At 41.1% G+C, this 23,745-nt stretch overlaps 1 protein-coding gene across 2 annotated transcripts in view; it reads left to right on the top strand.

The window, feature by feature from the left end:
• The first annotated feature begins 2,174 nt into the window (after positions 1-2,174).
• The window catches only part of MME (membrane metalloendopeptidase), an 87,265-nt gene continuing 65,694 nt past the window's right edge, over positions 2,175-23,745 (top strand). Inside the window, exons 1-8 of one of the 2 annotated variants that reach the window (XM_006123482.5) lie at positions 2,175-2,952; positions 7,830-7,999; positions 8,958-8,993; positions 17,279-17,440; positions 19,197-19,277; positions 20,639-20,734; positions 20,843-20,961; positions 22,220-22,285. In XM_006123482.5, the coding sequence (XP_006123544.1) occupies positions 7,840-7,999; positions 8,958-8,993; positions 17,279-17,440; positions 19,197-19,277; positions 20,639-20,734; positions 20,843-20,961; positions 22,220-22,285 (720 nt within the window). In that variant the 5' untranslated portion in view covers positions 2,175-2,952; positions 7,830-7,839. Of the gene's footprint in view, positions 2,953-7,490; positions 7,618-7,829; positions 8,000-8,957; positions 8,994-17,278; positions 17,441-19,196; positions 19,278-20,638; positions 20,735-20,842; positions 20,962-22,219; positions 22,286-23,745 lie in introns of those variants that run through there. The other variant, XM_006123483.5, reaches the window with a different exon arrangement.

Genomic DNA, 23,745 nt, shown 5'->3' with positions numbered 1-23,745 from the left:
ATCATGCACACAAATATTTTGAGAGAACAGCATATAAGTTAAAGCATTATGTTGTAATTTCTTTGGATCATCATGGCAATAGAAGCAAATATTATAAATATATTTAATTTTCAATAAATTGAATGATTTTTTTTGCCTGTAAAAATGCAGCACATAAAAAGATTATCCAATATAGTCCTGAAGACTTTCTAGCTAGCCTTTCATATAAGTACCTTTTACTGCACTGACGAGATCCTCAGCTGGTGAAAATGTGCGTTGCTCTACAGAAGTAAATGTGTGCAAATGGACACTAGCCAAACATGAGGCCCACCATGCCCAAATTGTTACTTCTTTACTCACCTTTTAAGCAGGATGCTACATTCATACTGGATTCCTGTATACAAAAAGGCTCAGGAAGAACGTCTGAATTTGATCGATGGATATTGGCATTGGAAAAGGTTCAGAAAAGGGCAACAAAAATGATTAGGGGTTTGGAACTGGTCCCATATGAAGAAAGATTAAAAAGACTTGGACTTTTCAGCTTAGAACAGAGGAGACTAAGGGGATATGATAGAGGTCTATAAAAACATGAGTGGTGTGGAAAAAGTGAGTAAGGAAAAGTTATTTGCTTGTTCCCATAATATAAGAACCAGGGGTTACCAAATGAAATTAGTAGGTAACAGATTTAAAGCAAACAAAAGGAAGCGTTTCTTCAAACAGCACACAGTCAACCTGTGGATCACCTTGCCAGAGGATGTTGTGAAGACAAATAGGATTTTAACAAGGTTAAAAAAAATAGCTAGATAAATTAATGGAGGTTAGGTCCATCAAAGGCTATTAGCCAGGATGGGTAGGAATGGTGTCCCTAACCTTTGTTTGTCTGGAAATGGATGACAGGAAAGGGATCACATGATGATTGCCTGTTGTGTTCACTCCCTCTGGGGCACCTGCCATTGGCCACTGTCCGTAGACAGGTTACTGGGCTAGCTGGACCTTTGGTCTGACCCAGTCTGGCCGTTCTTATATTCTTATGATTATGCAACTGATTAACCCCTATATGTGTTAGCTTGTGATATCTTCTCCCCTACTCCCTACAAACTAGGGGCTCCAAAACAAAGGGACAAATAAAGGATGCAGACTCAGGCATTTTAGTCCTCTTTGAACAAATTAGAAAGTTACTTTCCTCCTTCTGCAATGTGCCCCATATATTTGGCACTTCTTTTGTTCACCTAATAGCATTCTGAAAAATGAAACCGCGAGGCTCATTTTAAGTAAGACCACTCTGATTTCCCTGTATGTACTTCTGGAACTTTAACTATCAGAAGGTTGAGGGAAAATCTACCAAACACATATAATTAGATTCATTTTAAAATGTTTTTAAATTATTTGCCTGCCATCATCATTTGTGAGAAGGCTAATGGATAGAAGGTAGGAATTATGACAGTGCAAAGGGTGATTTTAAGGCAGTAGAAAGATGGATAGCTATAGAAGCAGATGGCTGGCTGTAATAACTAAGGTGGTACAAATGAAAGCCTAATGCATAAGAGGTTGAAACTGAGATGTTTGAATTAATAAGTCTCCAGAAAAGATTAGAATAAGGTTGGTATTACTCTGCATTTAGATTTAAACATCTCTGTTTTGTTAACTTTTTGAATTTGCCCTTTTCTTGCCTTCATTGGATGCATCTCTGCCTCTCTGCTCAGTCTATTCCAACTTCTGTTAGTTTTTATTCCTAACAGGCTGTTCTATTTAATTGTAGGCTAAACACCCTTGTCTCACTGATGGGTTGGAACCATTTGCTGCACAATGCAGAAAGAAAATTAGTTCTTAATGTGCACCCTTCTCCATTATAGAAAGTTTGCCTCCGAGGTGTGCGACTAAATTATCAGACTTGAGAAATTTCAAGTTGGCACTTGCATCCCTGAAACAGTATCTGGGCTTCTAGGAAAGGGACTGTGGGGATAGTATTAAAAATCTATCAGTTGTCTGTTTAGCACGTTAGGAACGGAAATTAAACGACCGCCTTTAATCATGTAGCAAGTAGTTTGATTTCTACTAGCAAGGCGGCAAACACGCACATGCCCCGGATGGTTAGTTTGCCAGAGAATCTTGAGAAGAGTTCAGGGCCATTTCTGTATCCAGCCCCCTTCTGGATGCAAAAAGTCTCTCCTGCCTGTCTCTCCCTCTTCAGCCGGGATCTCGGGGAAGGGGGGCGTGCAGAGAAGCGAGGTGGCTGCACTCATTTAACAAAGGCAGGGCGCCAGCCAGGCATTGTGCACGGCAGAACTTCCCTTGCTCGCCCCCCCTTTGCAAGACGTGAAACCCCCGTGAAGGAAGGTGTCACTGTGCAGACGGCGCGCGTGTGTGTGTGTGTGTGTGTGTTTCGCGCGCGCCAGACAGAGCAGACCGACTACTGCCCCAAGTCCCGGGTCAAGAAATGGGGCACTGGCTCCATCCGGCCCGTGCTCCCCTGCGCTGACCGGCGGGTGCCGCCCCCTCCTTACCCCTCCCCCTCCCCGTCCCCCTAACCAAGCCGTGGCTGGAGCGCCTGGCTAAGCCCCTGCGGGGACGGTGAGGGGTTCCTGCCCCATCCCCTTGTGCGATCGGTCGCGGGCTCCCCCGAGAACTGCTCCGCCGGCTGCCAGGAGACACGGGCTGGTTTATTGCCGCCAGCCCAGCCTGGCTCTGCAGCCGCCGCCAAACTCCCACCGCAGCCGGTGCGGGAAGGAGGCAGCGCTCTGCTGGGCTTGGATGTCTTGGAGATGCCGCAGCTCTTCGCCCCTGGCAGTGCTGCAGCCGGAGTCTGAGCCTAGCGCCTCGGGAGCAGCCTGTGCCCCTCTCTGCCTCCCCAGCCGCTTTCCCGCCGGCTCCTGGCGGCTGCTCAGCCGGGGACACCCAAGGCTGCCTTCGCCTTTTCATTGGTCGGTGATGTGTCTATTTACATCAGCGCCGAACTTCGCCGAACATCAGCTGGTGAGTCCCGGGAGAAAGAGAGGGGCAGGGACTGGCAGGGGAGCGGAGACAGGACAGTGCAACTGGCAGAGGGAAAAACAGAAAGTGGAACTAGTAGCGGGACTGGCAGGGGAGAGGAGACAGGGCAGTGGGACTGGCGGGGGAGAGACAGGGCAGTGGGACTGGCGGGGAGAGACAGGGCAGAAGGGCTGGCAGGGGGGAAGACAGAAAGTGGAACTGGCAGGGGAGAGACAAGGCAGCAGGACTGGCAGGGGAGAAGACACAGGGCAGTGGGACTGGCAGGGGAGAGACAGGGCAGTGGGACTGGCAGGGGGAAAGACAGAAAGTGGAACTGGCAGTGGAACTGGCAGGGGAGAAACAGGACAGCAGGGCTGGCAGAGGAGATAACAGGGCAGCGGGACTGGCAGAGGGAGAAGACAGGGCAAAGGCACATGGACTGGAGAAGGGGAGACTGGATGTGGAGAGAAGGGGAAAAGAGGAAAGTGGGGTCAGAAAGGGAGAGGTTCTGGGGATCAGGAAGGCGGAGGAGGGCAGGGAAAAGATGCAACTGGAGAAATAGAGAGATAGTCACAGAGATAATTCAGTTTGCTGAACTCTTATCTCACCTCCTTGTGCACAGTTACTTAGCTGCCCTTCTCTTCAGCAAACAACATGCCCTGTAGCCTCTTGTAGTACCATCTCATTTTAATGTTATAGATTTTGATGTTATGGTGACACAGTCTTCAATGGACTGTGATTTTTAATTTTATTTGGCATATAGTTAACACAATCTAGATTTATGTTGTTAAGCTCTCCTCCTGCTACCTCTGACATCATGAAAACATACATACCTATCTTATTTTCAAGTACCAGGTTTTCCTTCATTGGACTCCAGTGTAATTTACAACAATGCTGATAATGCTTTGATGGCATTTGGTTACTTTTTTCACAATGACTTTTACATAAAAGTTGATATTACACATTTCATAAAAGGCCATATTAAATCACTGTGGATTTTAACTTGCAAGAATCTTAGTGCCACCAGTGAGATGCTGAGCACATCCAGCTCCTAGCTAAGCACCCTGAAAGATCCAGCTTAGTGTTCAAAGAAACCTATCCTGCATCCTTTACTTACATAAGTCATCCTGTTGAAAGGATTGCAACTGACTCTGGTTATACACCTTTGCAAGTGTGGTTTTACATCTCATGCAAAGGATGGACAGTAGCTTACAGGGTATGTATGCCATAACCAATCAAACTGCCATCTATTTGAGCTATGATTTCATCAGACCCTACAAGCTAAAGTGGTATGACTGTAACAAATCTTTTATGTTCACTTTTCAATTAAAAACAAACTGCAGTTGTAAATGGTGATGGCTGTTGCAGCAGGTATACATTTGCTTGTCTGATAAAGTGTAGAGGCGATAGTAGCCCTAGCCCAAGAGTTCATACTTATCTGAATGATGGCTGAAGGCATTCGCTAGTCATCTCTGTTAATTTTATCCTACTATTATTGCAACACTCCAGCTGTGTCTTCTCCTCAGTTCCTCAGGCCATAAGTTTTAACTCATATGGAAGCATGTGGTATGTTTGGTACACGCACATGCAGTTCTTTAGAGAGTTGATTGATAACATGTAGCTCGTTTCAGAAATCAGTTTTATAAATCAGTTTTAAACATACTCATCCAGAAGTGAAAAGCTAATGCATTAACTCACTGTGCCACCTAGGCCACAGTCAGTCAAAATAATTATGGTTGTCTGTTTTGTCTAAGCTTTAGTGAGCAGCTGGTAGAGGATCACAGGGGCACTGAGAGAAACATAATAAAACTGTAGTACCTAAGCTCATATCTGCTTAAATTACCCCTAGGCTTTTGTTGTGTCTGCAATTAACACATAAAGAGGCTTTTACTAGGTGTTCTTTAATGCAGACTTTGTAGGTTTTACAAAGAACTAAAAGTAAGAATGAATCAGTGGGATATCTTTAAATAAGAACACTCCTGCAGCAACAAAAAGACTATTTCAGTGGGGAAAAGTTACTTACTGACTGCAAGAAGCACATTTGCACATGTAAGATACAGTATATCTTGTAGCTCTGAAAGGGTACATCTACACAGCAAGGCTAAAGTCAGCATAAGCTACGCAACTTGAGCCACGTCAATTGTGTAGCTGAAGTCGAAATAGCTTAACTTGGCTTCTGGCACTGTCTACACAGCAGAAAGTTGAAGGAAAAATACTTTTCCTTTGACTTCCTTTACTCATAGTAAAATGAGGGTTACCAAGAGTAGGAGTAAGAAGTCCTCCAGCTCACCATTATTTCAAAGTAATGGCTTGAAGTATAGACACGCTCTTTCTATGCTGCTGTGTAGACATAGCCAAAGAGTCACGATTCCAGAGTATTAAAACACATCCAAAACCAGAAGAGTGAACAATATTCTAATTTAGGATGAGAGTGTTCAGACAGGTTTGAGCATTCATCAGCTCTGAATATATATAAAAAGTAATTCTTATGCCTTGCTGTGTATGGAGGTGAAAAGGTACAACTTTTAAATTGCTTTCTTATTTTTATCTGTGAATAAGATATCACAGTTTAATACAGGGGCCAGTTCTCCCAAATGTAAGCATTTGTGTATACATTTTCTATGGGATTCCACTCTTATGTATGGAGAGCTGTAACTTATTTGGTGAAAGCCTGTAATTCACTTCAAAACAGGCCCATGTGGACTGGGAGGTAAGACTCTTTGATCTGGTGTACTGTAGAACCTTAGTCCAAAATAACTCCCTTAAATTCAAATTTGTAAATGGTGCATACACAATACTTATAATTCCATTATTCTGGAATAAGGGCCTGTGGAATTCAAATACTGTACTCCTGCTTTTCTTGAGGAGTAATGCTAATTCTGAACTTGTAAGTCCAAAATAACGTTCGTGTGGATGCTCCAGTGCCACTAATTCAAACTAATTGCCCCCTGGAGGGCCTCTGATAGCGCCCCAGAGTGCTTCCTGGGGCTATGAGTAATTCCATTATTCTGTCCGCATTAACAGAGCATGTCTCAGACTAATTTCAATACTTACCTGTCGAAAGACCCAGAAATTCAAATTTGTTAAATTAGGAGTCTATAAGTCAAATTTAATAAATTGAATATAATTTCCCAGTGTAGACATGGCCTATATGTTTGGAAGGTTAGGGGCTAGACAAGCTATGCTGGGTTCCAGTCTTCTAGGCACCTATAGAAGACCTATGCCTCACTGCTCTGTGGTTCCAGAACTATCCCTTAGGGGAACAGCTGTGAATCAGGTTAGCCTGTAAGCACTGTGCTGTCTGGCAACTGTAAGTAAACTTGGGAGACAATAGGAGGACATATCATCCTAGTCATTTATTTATTATTGTTGTTGTTGTCATAGCCCCCAGTGAAGTTAGTTCTAGGCTGTTGGATTCTCTTACATGATTTTATTTAAATTACAAATACTAATTATTGAGGATTGGTTTTGGGGGCAGAGATCTTAAAATTAAAAGGAAAGGAACATGAAATCATAGGTAGAAAAGAGTAGGAATGACTGAGAATTACAATGCGTAAGGGGAAGAAGGATGTGTGGCTGTGCAACTGACTGTCTTTGGTGCTAGGAGAGGACAGAGATGAAGCAGGACCAAACATCAATAGCAATAGAGCAAATAATATATAGATAGAGTACAAGCCTCAGGGCTGATTGAATGATAATGTCAAGAGGCTGAGAAGGTTGCCTCCAGCTAATCCTGATTGGATAATGGGAAGGAGGATCACTGGGTCAGATGCCCCAGGTGGGTCCCTCTGGATATGGTGAAGGAGGCAGGAGGACTTGATGGCACAGACTTAATGCTGTGTCTTTTGTTGGTTACTTTGGGGGGTGAGACCAGAGGGTTTGAGGACAGCCAATATTCTTGCTCCTGGAAATCCAGTATTCTTCCCAGTAGAGTAGAAAGGGCAGGGGAAGAATTCTACCCCCTGATAAAACAATCTTAAGAAAAAACTCTATGGGTTGTGACTGTCAAGAGTTCCATTCTATGGTGGCAGGGAAAATTACCCTGCATCCAGGAGAATTTAACCCAGTATTGCAGGAACAGAGGTAATGAAGGGACAATATTTGAATAAGGAGGCAATGAGTGGATATATCAGAGCACTATAAGGGGTAAATCAACAACAGCCTTTCAAGAAATACAAACAAAAGGTCTATTGCCATAATCATATCCTACCACCTGATCTCACTTCCACTAGTTTTATCTGTCTTCGTTGGAGTTATTCCTAATTTACATCCATCTAAAGTTAGATCAGCAGTTCTAATCCTACTTCCATTAATATTAACATAAAGACTTCAATTAATTTCAGTGTGAGTGGGATTAAGTCCAGAACAAAGCCCATTTTTCTTGCTTCTGTTTAGTCATAACCTCAACACTTCAATATTTAATTGCTGAAATGATTTTTTTTAAATGCCACTTAGGCAAAAACAACATATTTGACCTTTGGCATTAGATTAAAGATCACAATGTTAAGTTAATTTTTATTCAGACACTAACAGTTACCTTTTGCTTGACTGTGAACTTTTGTACCAGGATTTATGATTAAATCATAAGGTTGTTAAAACCAAGCATGGGTCGGTGTTCTTTCCTTTTTGGTGTCTTATATATGTGAAAGAAGAACTGTCCTGTGAACTGTGAGTGGCAAAAAAACAGCTGCGTGGTTATAGTTGCTTTAATTTCATGACTAAGATGTTACTCAGATTTGTAAACAAAACAATCTTTTCCCCCCCTTTTGCTACAGCTGATCACAAACAACATCCTAGTAGCTGGTGAATTAAACGGCTGGATGTGTATAGGAAATATGATTCAATTAGGCGCTCAGTGAATTTAGCTTTTTCCTTTTCAGAATCTGGGTTATGGGCAAGTCAGAAAGCCAGATGGATATAACTGAAATGAATACTCCAAAACCAAAGAAAAAACTGCGATGGAGCGCCCTTGAAATAGGGCTAGTTGTTGTAGTAATTCTTCTAACTATTATATCTATCACAATGATAGCCCTGTATGCAACATATGATGGTAAGTGAATGTTTATTTCATTGCAGTTTGAATATTAAAGTTGTTAATATTCTGCAAAAAATGTTTTGAAGAATATAATGAACCTGGTAGAATAAGATAAAATCATTGAAGTGAAGTAGGTTCAAATTCTATGTTAAAGTGTAAAACAATTTAATATTTGACTTAGAGAGGCTCAGCCAAGAATTTAATTGCCTGTCTCTACTATGATATACTTTTTGTAATCATATAAAGTATGCTGTATAAAATTAACTGATTAACAGTTGCCATTTACTGGCAGCTGACCATAAAAAAGTCCCTAAAGATCATAACATGGTCAATTGAGATTTTAAAATTCATTCAAATTTAATATTTCATTTAAAGTTCTGATTTTCTATAACATTCCTTTTCCAACAATTTTTACTTCAAGAAACAGAATGTTTCTTTCTTCTAATTTCTTAATTCTGTAGTTTACAGACTGTGTTTCACTGGGTAAATAAATTATAGCATATAAAATATGCTGGGGAAAACATAAGTGAAATGGGAAAGCTTTCTGTACATTATTACTGTACCAGCATGAAAAGTCCATTTTTCCTAGCTAAGGCTCTTGATCTGCTGTGTGGCTCCCATTGTTGTCAATAAGAATTCCATCAGAAGGATCAAAAGCAGTGCATGACCCTAAAGAAATGAAGATGTTAGCAATCTTAGGGCCTGATTCCCACTTGCTTACCAGTTGACTAACAATTGTGAGTAGCCCATTGATACCAAAAGGACATAGTAGTTAGCATTATATTCAATTGTATACAAGTTTGAAGGGATCAGGCCCTTAATGAATTACAATTTTAGTATTGTTCAGTCTGCATTGCCTTTAAATTCAATTCTGAAATGACAGTTACACTGAAATTAAAATTTAGAGTACTATACGGTAAGATTTTCAAATGGAAATTAAAGATTTGAATTTTTGCCCCATACTTTTTTTCAGATGGTGTTTGCAAGTCTTCAGATTGTATAAAGTCAGGTAAGGATATAAGCTTTTCAACTGGTTCTGATACTTTTGCTTGTTTTAGAACTTCATGAAACCATTATAAATTGTCACCCAGCTCACCTTAAATATTCCCATCTTCACAATCTGTCCTTCATTTAGTAACACTTTAGCTATCTCAGGAAAGCAAAGGCACTGAAAACGAACTGATTTCATTTGGTCTTTACATACTTTCATGGGAGTTTTATAATATCACTTTTATGAAAGTTTAATTAAAGTGCTCGATGAAATAAAAAATTGAAATAATTGCACATAATATTTTTAACTCATGAAATATAGTCATACTAAGTTCACTTACTTTTTTTAAAGCACATTAAAGCCTCAATCTTGATTTCAAAGCACTGTCATTCATTGTTGACCATCTTGTAAAATCAGCTTCTCTGCATGTCTGAGATCAGGATAAAAACTTCAAACTCTCTAGCATGGTAGATATTTATCTTTTATTGGTAAAAACCTGGCCCCATTCAAGTCAATTGCAAAACTCCCATTGATTCCAGTGGGGCAAGATTTTACCCTATATCTTCCAGATTTCACTATCTATCTTCAGAATTGTGCACTGCCCTGTGTAGGCACACAAAAGAGGCTGAATGAAGAGAAAGTGAGGAAAGTTGTACTCCACTCAACTTTTCTCAATACAGCCAGTCATTGGCTCTTTACATTGAAGTGATGGGGAGTGGGCTATACTGCTCAGAGGAGCAATACAATTTCATCATTCCTTCACACTGGCTAGCACGGGAAAGAGGGAAGCACATACTGCACTATGCTAGTAGCAGATGCCCTTGCTGTGCGTATTCACCCAATGCTTCAGGAAAAACTGTACTGCCTCAGGCACTATTGGCTCAGCGAAAGTCAATGAGAGTTTTGGCAGACTCCAATGTCTCTGGCAGCTATCGCCAATTCAACCCACCAGTTTACAGCCATAGTCTGGCCATTACTTGGTTTTCATTTTCACTGGGATACAGAAATACAGTGACCACTGTATCTGCTCATCCTTGAAATGTGACCCATATATTATTGTATGTGTGTGTTAGACTGGTCATTCTTTTGGGCAGAGGCCCAGAGAACATTCCATGTGTTTAATATGCTCTGTGCATGCTTTCTATGCTAGGTGAATACATAATTATAAAATGTTTTAAAATTATTAGCGAGAATTGGAGCTGCCCCTTATGAATAATGCAACTCATCCCAAGCCAGCACCCATAAAACATTTATACCACACAGCCCATCATGGATTCTGCATTCTTCTTCTTCTAGGGAACTCCTATGGACTATTTTATATTCAGGAGGTCAGATCTGTAATCTGTGAATATGACTAAGGGCTGGACTATGGAGTCCTGGCTTCTATTTCTGAACAAGTCCTCAACCCACAGGTAGGGCCAGATGGAGAGGAAGCCAGGAGGGCCATTTGGCCTGAGCCTCAACTCAAATGTTTCCACTGCGATGAACCATAAATCTATGAGTTCAGTATTTAAATCAATAGTGTCCATTTAATATCGGATTGGACTTTGGTATCAAGGTCAAGCAGGATAAACTGTTCAGGTGATTTTCAATAGTGTTATGGCAGTATTACACACATAGAACACAAATGATCAAATTACTAACCCAGGTTTTTGTGTTCATTGTGAAAAACTTTGAAATATACGCAAGGCACTGAATTACATTATAGATGCCAGTTGATCAAACTTTGTGTGCTTATTCTTACTGTAGTTAATAGGAGCTTAAGCTACTGATCTCAGTGGGATCACTATCAGGCACTGTAAAACCAAGAGGAGCAGCTGGGGCAAATAAAGGGGAAACAAGCTCAATAGTGTGCTTTGGGAAAAGTGTTCAAGTTCAAACTTGAGTGAGAAAACAAATCCATCCTTTCAAACTGTGGACACTCCCCAAAGTGGTTGTGCTTTGCAAAGTAGGAAGACTAGAGGTGAGAGAGCCAAACAGGAGGTTAGGAACTATTTGCATGTTATAGAGTTTTTATTCCTAAAAACAACTTTTGCAAAACTATGCCAGGGCAGGGGGGGGAAGAGCTCTTTGCTTAACTCATTGGCCAATATTGGCTTTTCAACAGAAGTGTTGTGATGGATAGTTAGGTGTATATCTCAATAGCAGGTAGGTGGTAAAACATTCCAATAGGAGTCTGATTCCACAGGAGGAACAGGCTTTGCTTTTATGTAGCCTGGTAATGATTTACTGGATGCATGCAACATATAGCTAACTGCTAGATGCAAATTGACAGATAAACGCTGTTTTACATCCATTCTTTTCAATGGGAGATTTTTTTCCAGTACAAAATTATTTGGCAATATAGCTGGTGCTTTGCACTGACCTGGAAGTCAGCCAGCATTGGTGCGGACTAGGGGTGTGTCTATACTGCACTTATGTCCACACTGCAATCACATTCTTTCAAAAAAATTGAAAGAACAGAGGGTTTTTTCCGACATTAGTAAGCTTCTTTCTACGAGGAAGAAGCCTTTTTCCAAAAGAGCTCTTTCGAAAAAAGGCGTGTGTGGACGGGGAAGAGGGAGTTCTTTCGACAGAAGAAGAAAAAGCACAAGTGCCCTGGTGACCACTCCGTCCATAGTAATCTCATCTTAAATGTGAGATAGCATCCATTCCGTGTGGATGCTATCGTTCAAAAAAGCAGATTGCTTTTTCAATGTGCTTTCAGAAGAAGTTTTTTCAGAAGATCTCTTCCAGAAGAGCTTCTTCCAAAAAAAGCTTGCAGTCTAGACATAGCCTACGATACTAAACTCTTGTGCCCCTTGGGCTAACCAAGGATGAAGCACCTGGTAAGAACACCGCCTTTTGGATTCAGTTCCTGCCCAGCAACTGCAACTCATGAAGTCATTTTTTAAAGAATTTGACAATTAATTATTTACAATCTTTAAAAGTAATCTTAAAACAGAAGCTGTCAAATAACAGAAACCAGAGGAATGCTGGATCTGGTGGGCAGGGGCAAAAAGGAGCAAGGGCAAGAGAGATTTGTGTGGGAAAGAATGGTGGACAGTAAAAATGAAGGAAGAAAAGGATGAAAATGGAACTGCAAGCTTATGATCATGCAGTACCAAACAACTGGAGTTCTGATGAGATAAAAGGCACAATTCAAACATTCATCATACTTTAGAGGGGAACTAGAGAGTGACCACAGTATCAGAGTTTACAGTAGGCAACACCCTTAACTAACAGTACTTGGTGATAGGGTTGGGATTTTGGATTCTACAAGAACCTGAATAAACTGCTAAAAATGGAAAAAAATACAATTGGAGTTCAAGCTCCATTAGTGGTGGTACAATCTTGTACTCTTTGAAATCAATAGAAGTATTGCCATTGTATCCAGTGGTACAAAGGTCAGGTGCTGTATTTTATTTGTTTCTGTGAACTTTTTTACTGCCTCTGAAAGCTATTTCTAGGGGCCAAATAATGCAAGATTTGTTCTAGTCTTAGTTTTCCACCATCCAAAAACTGGGGTATTGTGGAAACAGCAGAAGATCCCACAAGACATTAAAAAAGTCCATGAAAGCAGAAAATAAAAATACCACACACAAATACTAGGCCCTGAATGCAACTTGCCAACAGCATAGAAAGGCATGAGCAACAAGGAGCAGCTGATCAATTCTTGGGGGAAAACGCATGACAGATAGCCTTGCACATCTTAAGAAACCAGAAATGCCCACAGGACAACTAAATATTTTGAGAGCAAATGTTGTATATAAAAGTGTGTAATTTTAATTATTTGATATGATGGAAACATTTTCCTGGTCAGATGTATAATGGTGGGACTAAACCAGAATTTTATTAAAATAGGAGAAAATTTGTGATCTTAATTTGAGGAGATCTGTGCTTTGCTGTGCTTAATTTACATTTACATTAAAATAAAGAAGGGCCTTAACCACAACGTTTGGCCTGACAACAAGTTTTGTCAAATCACAGGGGAGTCAGGAATAAGGGTTTAGACATTAAAAGTTGGGATGCACACAATAGGCACTTTCAATTTTTGCTTTCTATAATGCAACACAGAACTTCCAGCTCATATCAGTCCATTATGAATCACTACAGATATCTATTTTTTTCTTTGTAGTTCAAGCTACATTGTAAACTGCACAGAGTGAGCAGGAAGCACGATTTCTTAATTGTTTCCAAAGCATCAAGCCTGATATTAGTATTTTATCAATAATGTGTGTAGAATGTGACGTGTGTTTAAATTTGTCACTTAAAATCTCAGTGCAGGAGAAAGTGCTTTCTGTTTGCATGAAAAAATAAACAAAAAAGCTATTAATAAAAATTAATTATATTATTGCTACATTACATGGTTTTGCTTTTGTCTTGTATAAAAGCATGTTTGAGTAACACAGTGGAATGTTTTCAAAGACTGCAGACTGGATGCTTGGCTCATGTAGGAGTTAGTGTGGGGAGGTTTCTTATTCAAAAGAAAACACCTTATAAAAATAATTTGACCAAGTTTAGACTCAAAGTTATGGATAAGAAAAGGATGATCAATTACAACACCAACAGCCAGGACTGCACACAGAATTAAGGCCCAGCTGTTTGGAGGACCAGCACAAGGATCTTGATTCCATTATTAATGTCATATGAATTTTACTGTTGCTTAAATTTTCAGAAGTTACGAGTGATTTTGGGAAACCTTAGACACTTTAAAAGACCCAGATTTTCATCTATCCTAAGCACCACTCTCTGAAATTAGCCTTCTTTAAAGGGTCTTAAATTGGGAGTTCAATAAACCGACATGGCATAAATGATTTTAAGAGTGGAGTTTTAATCAGGGCCTGTGTGGTGTCCATATATGTATTCAGTCTTTTTGTGTGTGTGTATGTGTTAATCTTTGGCTGCTGTGAATGGCATAGGGATTTTCAGAACATGTTGCTCATTCAGAAGAAATGTAATAAAAATAATTTAATATTCTGTCCCATGTGAGTCTATAGTTTAGGCTTCTTATTAAGAAATATACAAAATAGTGGGTCTTTAAAAAAAATAATTGGCAGTAGACTATACTTGACATATAGTGTGAAGTGCGAGTGGTGTATGGTTTTTAAACTGTATTTACTACAAATATAGATTTGTAAGGAACATGACAGAACTTCAATTATTATGTGTTTTTGTAAAATTTTACTTTGACTCTCTTGGGGTGTGTCTAGACTACATGGCACCGTCGACTGAGCCATGTTAATTAGTTTATTCGGCATAGTCAAAGAAGCGGGGATTTAAATAATCCCCGCTTCATTAAAATAAACATGGCAGCCGCGCTGTGCCAACGCTGTCCTTTGCCGACTGATCCCTTATGCCTCGTGAAATGAGGTTTACAGGATCGGTCAGCAAAGGCTTCCCCAGCCGACAGATCCGCGTCTAGTCTGCTGCGCTGTGTTGGATCAGCTGAACGTCGGTACAGCGCGGCAGCCATGTTTATTTTAATGAAGCAGGGATTATTTAAATCCCCGCTTCTTTGACTATGCCGAATAAACTAATTTACATGTCTCTGTCGACAAAGCCATGCAGTCTAGACACACCCTTGGTGAAGTTCTTTGAGTTTGCATTTGCAGGACCTTGTCTCTCTTTCTGTTTCAAGCATCTATTTTCTTCTGAAATACGGTGGGCCTGACTCACTGCCATGGTACCTCCTCCTGGTCACTCAGGAATTAGCTCATTTCAGCCCTGGAGTGCCCCCTTTCAGCTACTGTCACATCTGCTGTTACCTGTTAATGTCTCTACCATGTGTATTGGGACCCACATCCTGCCAAGACCATGGCATCCTCCCCTCTGGGTACTGCCCTATTGCAGCTCCTCCACACTCTGGGGTCCTCCCCTTTTGGGAACCCTCATCCCCCTATGCCCACCTTGCCTTAGTGACCCACAGCCAGTCATCATCTAGCTCCTGCCTCAGAGACAAAGTACAGTCTGAAATGGCCACTCATCATTAGCAAGGGGATATGGACCTGCTGCCTTCTGCTGCCCTGACTGCCTCCCTGCAGCACTAGTACTCTTAAATCTTTCTTCAGGCCTTGCTGCGTGGCCAGAGCTTCCCCACCTCTGCCTGCCTTTCTCCAGCCCTGCTCTAACTCAGGAAGCCTCTTGCTTCCCTGGCAGCTAGCTAGGTCCCCCCTGCTCCACAACTAGAGCAAGAGTGAATCTGTCTCTAGCCCTTCAGGAGCCTTTATTTATACAGCCCCAGCTTGGCCCTAATTGGCTGCATCTGCCTCAGTTGCTGGCTCCACCACTCCAGCCCTCTCCCAAGGCTGGCTTTTAACCCTTAAAAGGCCAGTGCAGGCCAGATGGCCTGTCACACTTCTTTTCCACCCATTTTTTGTATGTTTTCAAACACAACTCATTCCTTATTCCAGAATCTCAAATCTTCATCTCTACCCAAAATCCCAAATGTCTTTTTCTTCTACTAAAACCAAGTCCAAGATTTCCTCTGCTGCAGGCTCTGTCTTTCATTCCTTTTAATTTGGGTCTGGGGAGCCTTTATATTGCAAGGCCTGGTCTTTGCCATAGCAGAAGGTCAAAGTAAGAGACGCAACTCCAGCTATATAAATTGCATAACTGGAGCAGACATATCTTAAGTTGCATTTCCGTGCCATCCACACAGTGGCAAGCCGATGGGCGCAAACTCTCACATTGGCTTCCCTTACTCCTCATGAGGAGCAGGAATATTGGCACCAATGGGGGCACCTTCTGAGTTCAATGTAGCAGAAAGATTGACCGTGGCAGGGTCGATCTTCCATGTAGTGTACATGTGCCCCCAGATGAAGTATGCTGACAGAGTGTGTATCGTATCCTGCTCTAGTGACCAGTTTGCATAGAAGATAACAGTTTACCATGGATTTCACTTCATGATTATTCTTTTAGCACAAGTAGTAGGAATCTGTTCATTGCTGGGGATCCTTGATTTGATTCCCAGTGAACACCCTATGGTGAGATTAGGCGAGCCAACAGCCTCACCATGCCCCTTTTGAAAAGGGCAGGACCTCAGGTGGAAGAGGCAGGCCTGCACCCTTCAGGGCTACACACACCACCCCAGTGCCATCCAGAGCACACTGTCTGAGGCTCTGCAGCACTGCATGGGGCTCCAGCCGCTACCCTCTTTCCTGCCCTCCCACCCAACCCCACCCCACCCCACCCCCAACCTGTAGGCAGGCCTTGTCGAGGTCATTACACAAGCAGTCCCTCAAATCTCCAACTCTGCCAAAATATCATTCTGAGAACTTCCCTTTCTAGGCGATTTAACTCCTAATCTCCAGTCTCCTTCATTCTCTAGTCTCCATTCGCCTTAAAGGGAAAAATGTCTGTGTATTCTAGCTATGTTTTATTACACAGATGTGTAAATGAGTACAGAAAACACAACCACCTGATATATTTAAAAATAAACAGTCGGGCATGCGTTCATCATCTTGACTATATGAGAATGCTAAATACAACCGGAAAATCTTTTTTTTTTTCATTGGAAAAAACTGGAAACTAAAATAAAGTATAAAAGTTATTGTATATATTGCTTTTTGTGGGCTGTTTAATAGCACTTGACTCCACATTTAGGCATATTACAATCAATGGAAGATTTACCTGAGGAAGGACTTAATTAAAGTGAGAAAGTACTTCAGCATTTGGCCCAGTGACTGTTACAACTAGGATGTTTTAAAAGTTGCTTTGACATTTTTAAATGTACACTGAGTGGGAATATGCACAAAAAGAGAATGTTATTGAAAAGGTATTTAAGTTTGCTTGTTCACCAATACATGTGGTTTCATCTTCCCTGTCCTTTGAGGATGAAACATCTTTCAGTTTCAGTGAACCATATCAGATATCAATTTGTGTCTATCATGTTAAAATATGAATTAGAAAGGTGGTGTGGTTTGAAAGAATGAGAACAGGGTTGGAAGTCAGATGATTCTAAGTTTTAATCCTAGCTCTCACATTGACTTCGTCTTGGGTAAGTTACTTTACCTTATTGTTTCGGTATTTCCATTGTTATAATGGAGATAATACCCACACAGCTTACAGAGGTGTTTCAGAGATGACTTAGTCATTGTTTAGACAAGACTTTGAAGACATCAAATGTTAAATTATTTAATTTACTGCTTAGTTTTGAAAAAAAAATAGTTTAAATTTAAGAAAATTGTGTAGGTGTTTTGGAGAGAGAAGTAGGAAGCCAGGGTATCCTAAACTCAAGAATTATATTTGTCCCTTTCCATATCAGAATTCCAGATTTATTTTTTCTGTGGATTCTCCACATCTCAATCTGTCTCCTATTACAGCAGCCAGAATCATTGAGAACATGGACACTACTGCAGATCCTTGTAAAGATTTTTACCAATATGCCTGTGGAGGATGGTTGAAGAAGAACGTCATTCCAGAAACCAGCTCCCGTTACAGCAACTTTGACATTTTAAGAGATGAACTAGAAGTTGTTTTGAAAGGTCAGTGGAGTTTATGATGATGTACTAGAAAGTTGAACTGTATGAAAGTTTCCTCCTGGGCTTACATGTAATCAGAACAAAACTCATTATCTAACAATATGGTAGAATAATCAAGATTCTTTTTTATTCAGTTCATCATAAATCAACCAATTCATTTCCTTGGATAATAATTTGAGATTTAGTGATTATGTGTTGTCAGGCCCGACAGAAGGGAGGAGGGGGGCAAAGGGGACACCTGCCTTGGGGCCCAGCAATTCAGAAAGGCCCAGGGCACCCCAGCCATCACCACCAAAGCCCCACATTGCACCCTCCAGGCAACACTGAGGGCTATCTGGGGGAGATGCAGCACACTCTATGCTGTGCTGAGGCTGCCTGGGTGATGCTAGCCCTAGCTCTGCCCCTTCTGAAGGAGGATCCTCCCCTTCCAGGGGTGCAGAGGCACCACCTCCTCCTGCCTTGCCCATTGGCCAGGTGAGGCTGTCAGCCCCACTGGCTGTTGTTTCTACAAAATAGTAGCTGACCACTGAAGCAAACTTGCCTAGACCTGACCCCTATAATAACTGAATTCTGTGTGCACACACACACACACACTTATCCACGTACTACAGCTCAGTACCCTCAGTACTTACAGCTGTTGCAGGTGAGAGGACAGGGAAAAGGAGTTTCCCTCTATGGGAGCCTTTGCAACACTGCTCCACATGCTGAAAGTTGCTCGGTGCAGGCTTTACATTCTGCGTGTCTATTCCTTCAGCAGCAGCCAAGCAGGCAGGCCCTTTCTAAGTACTAAGTTCAAGGCATACAAATATTCATTTCCTACCCACCCACCAAGATGTCACAAGGCATGACACCAAATTCAGGATGGTGGCCCATATAATCCCTCCCTTAACTTTCCACAAATAGTTGCTCAATGTTTCTTCTAACTAGTCTATTTTATGTCGGGGGTGGGGAGACACCACCTTTTCCAGCTGCCCCCATCTAGGAGACATGAACTGCAAAGCTCAGAGTATCCATAGTAACCAGGGACTTTTGCTAGGAAACCCAATATTACTGTACTGTTTCCTAGCATCACCTCTTGCATGACAACCCAGACGCTCCCTCTACTCACAGAGCTTCCCCACCATCTGCAAACTCTCCCACCAAGGTCAGATCATTAGAATTCTGCAGAGGGGGACTCCATAGAAGGTTTACTTGGCAAGTATCATTGGGAAACACTCTTAGGGTATGTCTACACTACCCCGCTAGTTCGAACTAGCGGGGTAATGTATGCATACCAAACTTGCTAATGAAGCCCGGGATTTGAATTTCCTGGGCTTCATTAGCATAAAGCCGGCGCCGCCATTTTTAAAAGCCGGCTAGTGCGAACCCCGTGCCGCGCGGCTACACGCGGCACGGGCTAGATAGTTCGAACTACGTAGCCGTTCCGAACTATCTGTACTCCTCGTTCCACTCCTCGTTCCTAGTTCGAACTAGCGGGGTAGTGTAGACATACCCTTAGGCTGGAGGTGGTACCATGGAGAGCAGCTGTCTCAAGAGTCTCCCCTCTCCCTACCCAGCCATGCCACTCCAGCACCCTGTCCTCCCAGACCTGGAGTGGAGGGGCTTCTATGGGATTTGATATAAAAAGGGAGCATGAGGAAGAGTTATTGTTCCCCCATCCTTGTTATCCCAGCTGTTTTCTCATCCTGTTTTCCTCTAGGCTTTCCCATTGCAGAGAAGGTGCTGTAATAATATTCCACGTATGTGTTCTTTGTTTCAGATGTCCTTGACAGGGACCACAGTAATGACATACTGGCAGTGCAGAAAGCAAAAACTCTGTACAGATCATGTATAAATGAAAGTAAGTTTCTCCACAAATTACTGTACATAAGATTTCTATATAATACGGACATAATCCATATACTGCACTGGAACTGTACCTAAATGCCACAAAACCACGTGCTTCTGCAGCAAATCTTGGGAAGCAACCTAGAAGTTGTGGTGGATCATTTGATGATTACCTCTTGTGCGCATTCCCTCTGGGGCAGCTGGCATTGGCCCCTGTCAGAAGACAGGAGACTGGACTAGATGGACATTTGCTCTGACCCAGTATAGCTGCTTTTTATGGATATTATTATTAAATTAAAGATAAACATAAGTACAGTAGCCTCTGTGACTATGTCTAGACTGCATCCCTCTGTTGACAGAGGGATGCAAATCAAGCACATTGAAATTTCTAATGAAGCAGGGATTTAAATATACCGTGCTTCATTAGCATAAACATGGCCACTGAGCTTTTTCGAAAAAAAATGGCAGTCTAGACATGGATCTGTCAAAAATAAACCCTTTTTCGATAGATCCTGTATTCCTCAAAAAAATTAGGTTTACAGGATCTATCGAAAAAGGGTTTATTTTCAACAGATCTGTGTCTAAACTGCCGGGGGGGGGGGGATTTCGAAAAAGCTCCATTTCGAAAAGCGCTGAGGCCATGTTTATGCTAATGAAGCGTGGAATATTTAAATCCATGCTTCATTAGCAATTTTGATGTGCCTAATCTACATCTCTCTGTTGACAGAGAGGTGTAGTCTAGACACAGCCTGAGTTATTAATTCTGATGTTAGTCAGTTTATAGTACACTTCCCATGCATTTTCAGTATTCCCTGTGCTGCAGCCTTTTGTAGGCAATTTAGAACTTCACTGTAGACATCCTTGGTGGGAAAGATAGAAATTTGGAGTGCTGGATAACAGTCATTTGGGATATTTGACATCTGAAAAGACGGGGGAGACAATTTTAGATTTGGGGGATAAGAACGTTAAATAGATATTTCTATTAATATGATCGGCAGTAAAATAGCGAACATTGTAGCTGTTGGAATGATCATTGTTACATTTCAAAGTTAACATGTCCTTGCGATGAACTAACAGAGCTATTGTTTGGAAATGACAGCAGACTCTTCCTCAGTTTACACTGTCTCTCATCTTAAAGGATTTTTTGGTTGGTTGGTTGGTTTTGCAGCCATAAGAGATTTTTTTAAAAGGAAATCTAAGTTTCTGGAGCACACGTCTGCAGTACTGCTGGTGGGCATGTTCCATGGGAAAGTTTTTCAGCTTCAGAATACTGGAATACAGAGAATCTTTTACAGAAGTCAATATAATACTTGGATGTTTAAAAATACTTGGGCGTATAACTCATTCTGAATTGATTTTTCTTGTTTCCAAAAGCTGCTATTGATAGTAGAGGTGGAAAACCTTTAATCAATTTACTGCCAAATGTGTCTGAATGGCCTGTAGCAACAGATAACTGGGACTCTGCATATGGTAAGACAACTTTTGTCAGTTCCTTTTTCTGTTAAAATTTCTAAACAATTGCATTTTTCTTTATTTTCCAAAAAATACAGAGACTAAATGCATCTATAATTTCTTTAGGTGCCATCTGGACAGCTGAAACGGCTATTGCACACCTGAATTCACAATATGGGAAAAAGGTCCTTATTAATTTTTTTGTTGGCACAGATGATAAGAACTCCACAGTGCATATCATTCATGTAAGTCTGCTAAGATGGCACTGACTAAGTAATCATTGGAGTGAAATAAAACAGCCATGCATATAAATATTACCTATAAGAAGTCAGAGGGAAATATTACTGATTTAATATTGGCAGTTAAGCAGTAGCAAATCATATTATGAATGTTTATAGCCTTTGTATTTAAAGCAGTTATCAGTCTGACACAGAGATGTCTTTCTGCTCTCAGGACAAACCTATTTAGTCTTTATTTATTAAACAAATGCCTTGCTAATCTCAGTTACTGAGAGTTTTTTTTAATTACGCTCAATAGGACTATGACAGATATCTGTATATATATGAAAACGGTATATATGCTATATATTTTCTTGTACTCACTGGACTATGATTTGCCAGCATATCCCAGGGTTGCAAGACTGCAGCATAAATCCCACCAACAAGTGAGTTGTTGCAGTTATACAAGACTGCTACACCCCTTACTCCTCTATGGGATCTGCAGTCGGCCACATGAGCTCTGAAAGTGATTGAAGACAGCCAGGGAAGAGATGTGGCCACAATGACCAGGATATTTGTTGTTTAAACAGCACATTTTCTAGAAAGCTGCTGTGCTGCCTGCCCTGGCTCTGAATTTAAAATAGTCTCCCCAACCAGAATATCTGGGAAAGGGCATGGTGAATCCACCTGCAGCCCAGCTTCCTTGTGCAACCCTTAGCAAGAGCAATGATTAATCTAGTCTGTTTTATACATAATATAGAATATGCAAGAGCTGTGGTGCCCATTTGTAAATTTTGTCTATGTGTTCCTTGCCCACCAGTTGTATTGGCTGCTTACCTATGAAGACAGTGTCACAATGGACTGCATTGTTCATAGAGCAGCAGCAGAAGGAAAGAGCTATGAGGGGATGATTCACAGACTTTAAGGCTGAAAGTTTCCAATGTGATTATGTAATCTGACATCCTTCAGGACACAGGCAATAGGACTTGAATATTTTAATCCCTCTTCAAATCCAGCATCTATGTTTGAATTACATCATGACTTTTAGGAATATATCCAATCTTGATTTAAATTGTTCCAGTGGTAGGGAGAAAAAAGGAGAGAGAAAAGAAAAGGAAGGGGGGTAAGAACAGAGAGTGATGTCCACCTCAGTCAGTCTGTGGATTTGCAATATTAAGGCAAGAATGAAGTTAGAGAGCAATACTTTTCATTGTTTCCAAAATGTTGATTTGCTACAGGGTGGTATTATTTTATCTATAAGCTTTTTAAAAACATGTTTTTGTAGATTGATCAACCTGGGCTTGGTCTGCCTTCTCGTGATTACTATGAATGTACTGGCGCATATAAGGAGGTAAGCCAAGGCTAACAAATATACTTTCTCTTCCCTGCCTTCAAGAGTCGGGATGTGCATAGGCAATACTGAAAGGAGACCTATCTCCATCTCCATCCCCATCCCCAAAGAGCCTGCAATCTAATGTCCATGGAAACATCATTCTTGGGCACAGCAGAGAGGTTTATGAGTGTAACAAGTTTTGAGACTGATCTGAGGACAGAGAGAATGTGCTTAGCAGGGAAAAGAGAGAAGAAGAAGCATAAAGAAAGGCACAAAATTTAGGAAAAATTAGAAAAAGGAAATATTGAGGAGAGAGGCTAGCAAGTGAGAAGGAAAGGAGACATAAATGGAGTAGGGGAGGGGGACAAGAGTGTTTAGGGCCACCAGGTGCTTTGAATGTGATGCAGTAAAGGTAGTGAATTGATTTCATATTCCTGGGGGCAGACAGCTGTTCTCTATTCAAAGTCAAGTTTCATTCTGAACTAGATAAGAAGGATGTGCTGGATAAGAAGGATGTATCATCAACAAACTCCTGGCATCATAGCTCATGTTGCCTGAGTCTTTCCTAATGGTAGTAGATAGATGTCAAAGAAAAGCAATGATGAGGCTGAGTCTTGTGAAAGCATGCAAGTTGAAGCTCTTATAGAGCATCAGCAGTTGCCCAAAATTGAAATGAATAAATGAAGCCAACTTGGAGCCATCATCTTCTGCCAGGACACCAAAGCAAACCCGGATAGTTCAAACTGGAAGTGCTAAAAGTATGTAATATGGAAGATTTGGTCTCAGCCCTGGCATTCCATCACTACAAGGAGGTTGTCTTATCAGTTCAGCTAAGGCCGCCTCTGTACTATCACATCTTGGGAGAAGCCAGACTGGAAAGAGTCTAAGGTGTCAGTGGAGGTTTTACAGAGTTGCTGCCTCCTGCTTTAAATCCTAGTCCTGGAGGCTTAGAGGCCAGAATTGGAGTTAGTGGATTCACTGACATTGTCCATGTTGACTTTTGAAAGCAGGAGTATTAAAAAGGGAGATGATATTTGTTCATTTTGGAAAAAAAGTTCTTAAATTTTTGTTGTCACTGGTACATTTAAAGGGATGAAGAGAATAGGAAACCTACAGTCAAAAAGGAGCCTCCAGTCAGAACTATCAGATTGCATGATTTAGCAAAAAGTATCTAAAAGTATCTTAAGCTTGAAGGTAAGCAAAGAGCCTAGCATATATGTTACATCATGGCATTAGAATTACTAAAGCTGTTTATAGTTCTAGCTGATCTTTTTAAATTCATGTTTGCTTACCACGCATGTATATTTTTATTAACTCCTTGATACCAGTATCATATCATCTGCTCATTGCCAACAATGGGTGCAACTTAACACTCAAGGATTTAAGGTATATATATTTACTGAAGTCAGCTCAGTGCTAAAATTGTGCCTTTAATTAACCAGTTTTCCCATCATATATTTAAAAGTAAATGATTCTGC

The sequence above is a fragment of the Pelodiscus sinensis genome, chromosome 10, assembly GCF_052426305.1.
Source record: "Pelodiscus sinensis isolate ZL-2025 chromosome 10, ASM5242630v1, whole genome shotgun sequence".
Taxonomy (NCBI): Eukaryota; Metazoa; Chordata; order Testudines; family Trionychidae; genus Pelodiscus; species Pelodiscus sinensis.
Note: the sequence above shows the minus strand (reverse complement) of the source record. Positions and strands in the feature narration are given on the sequence as shown.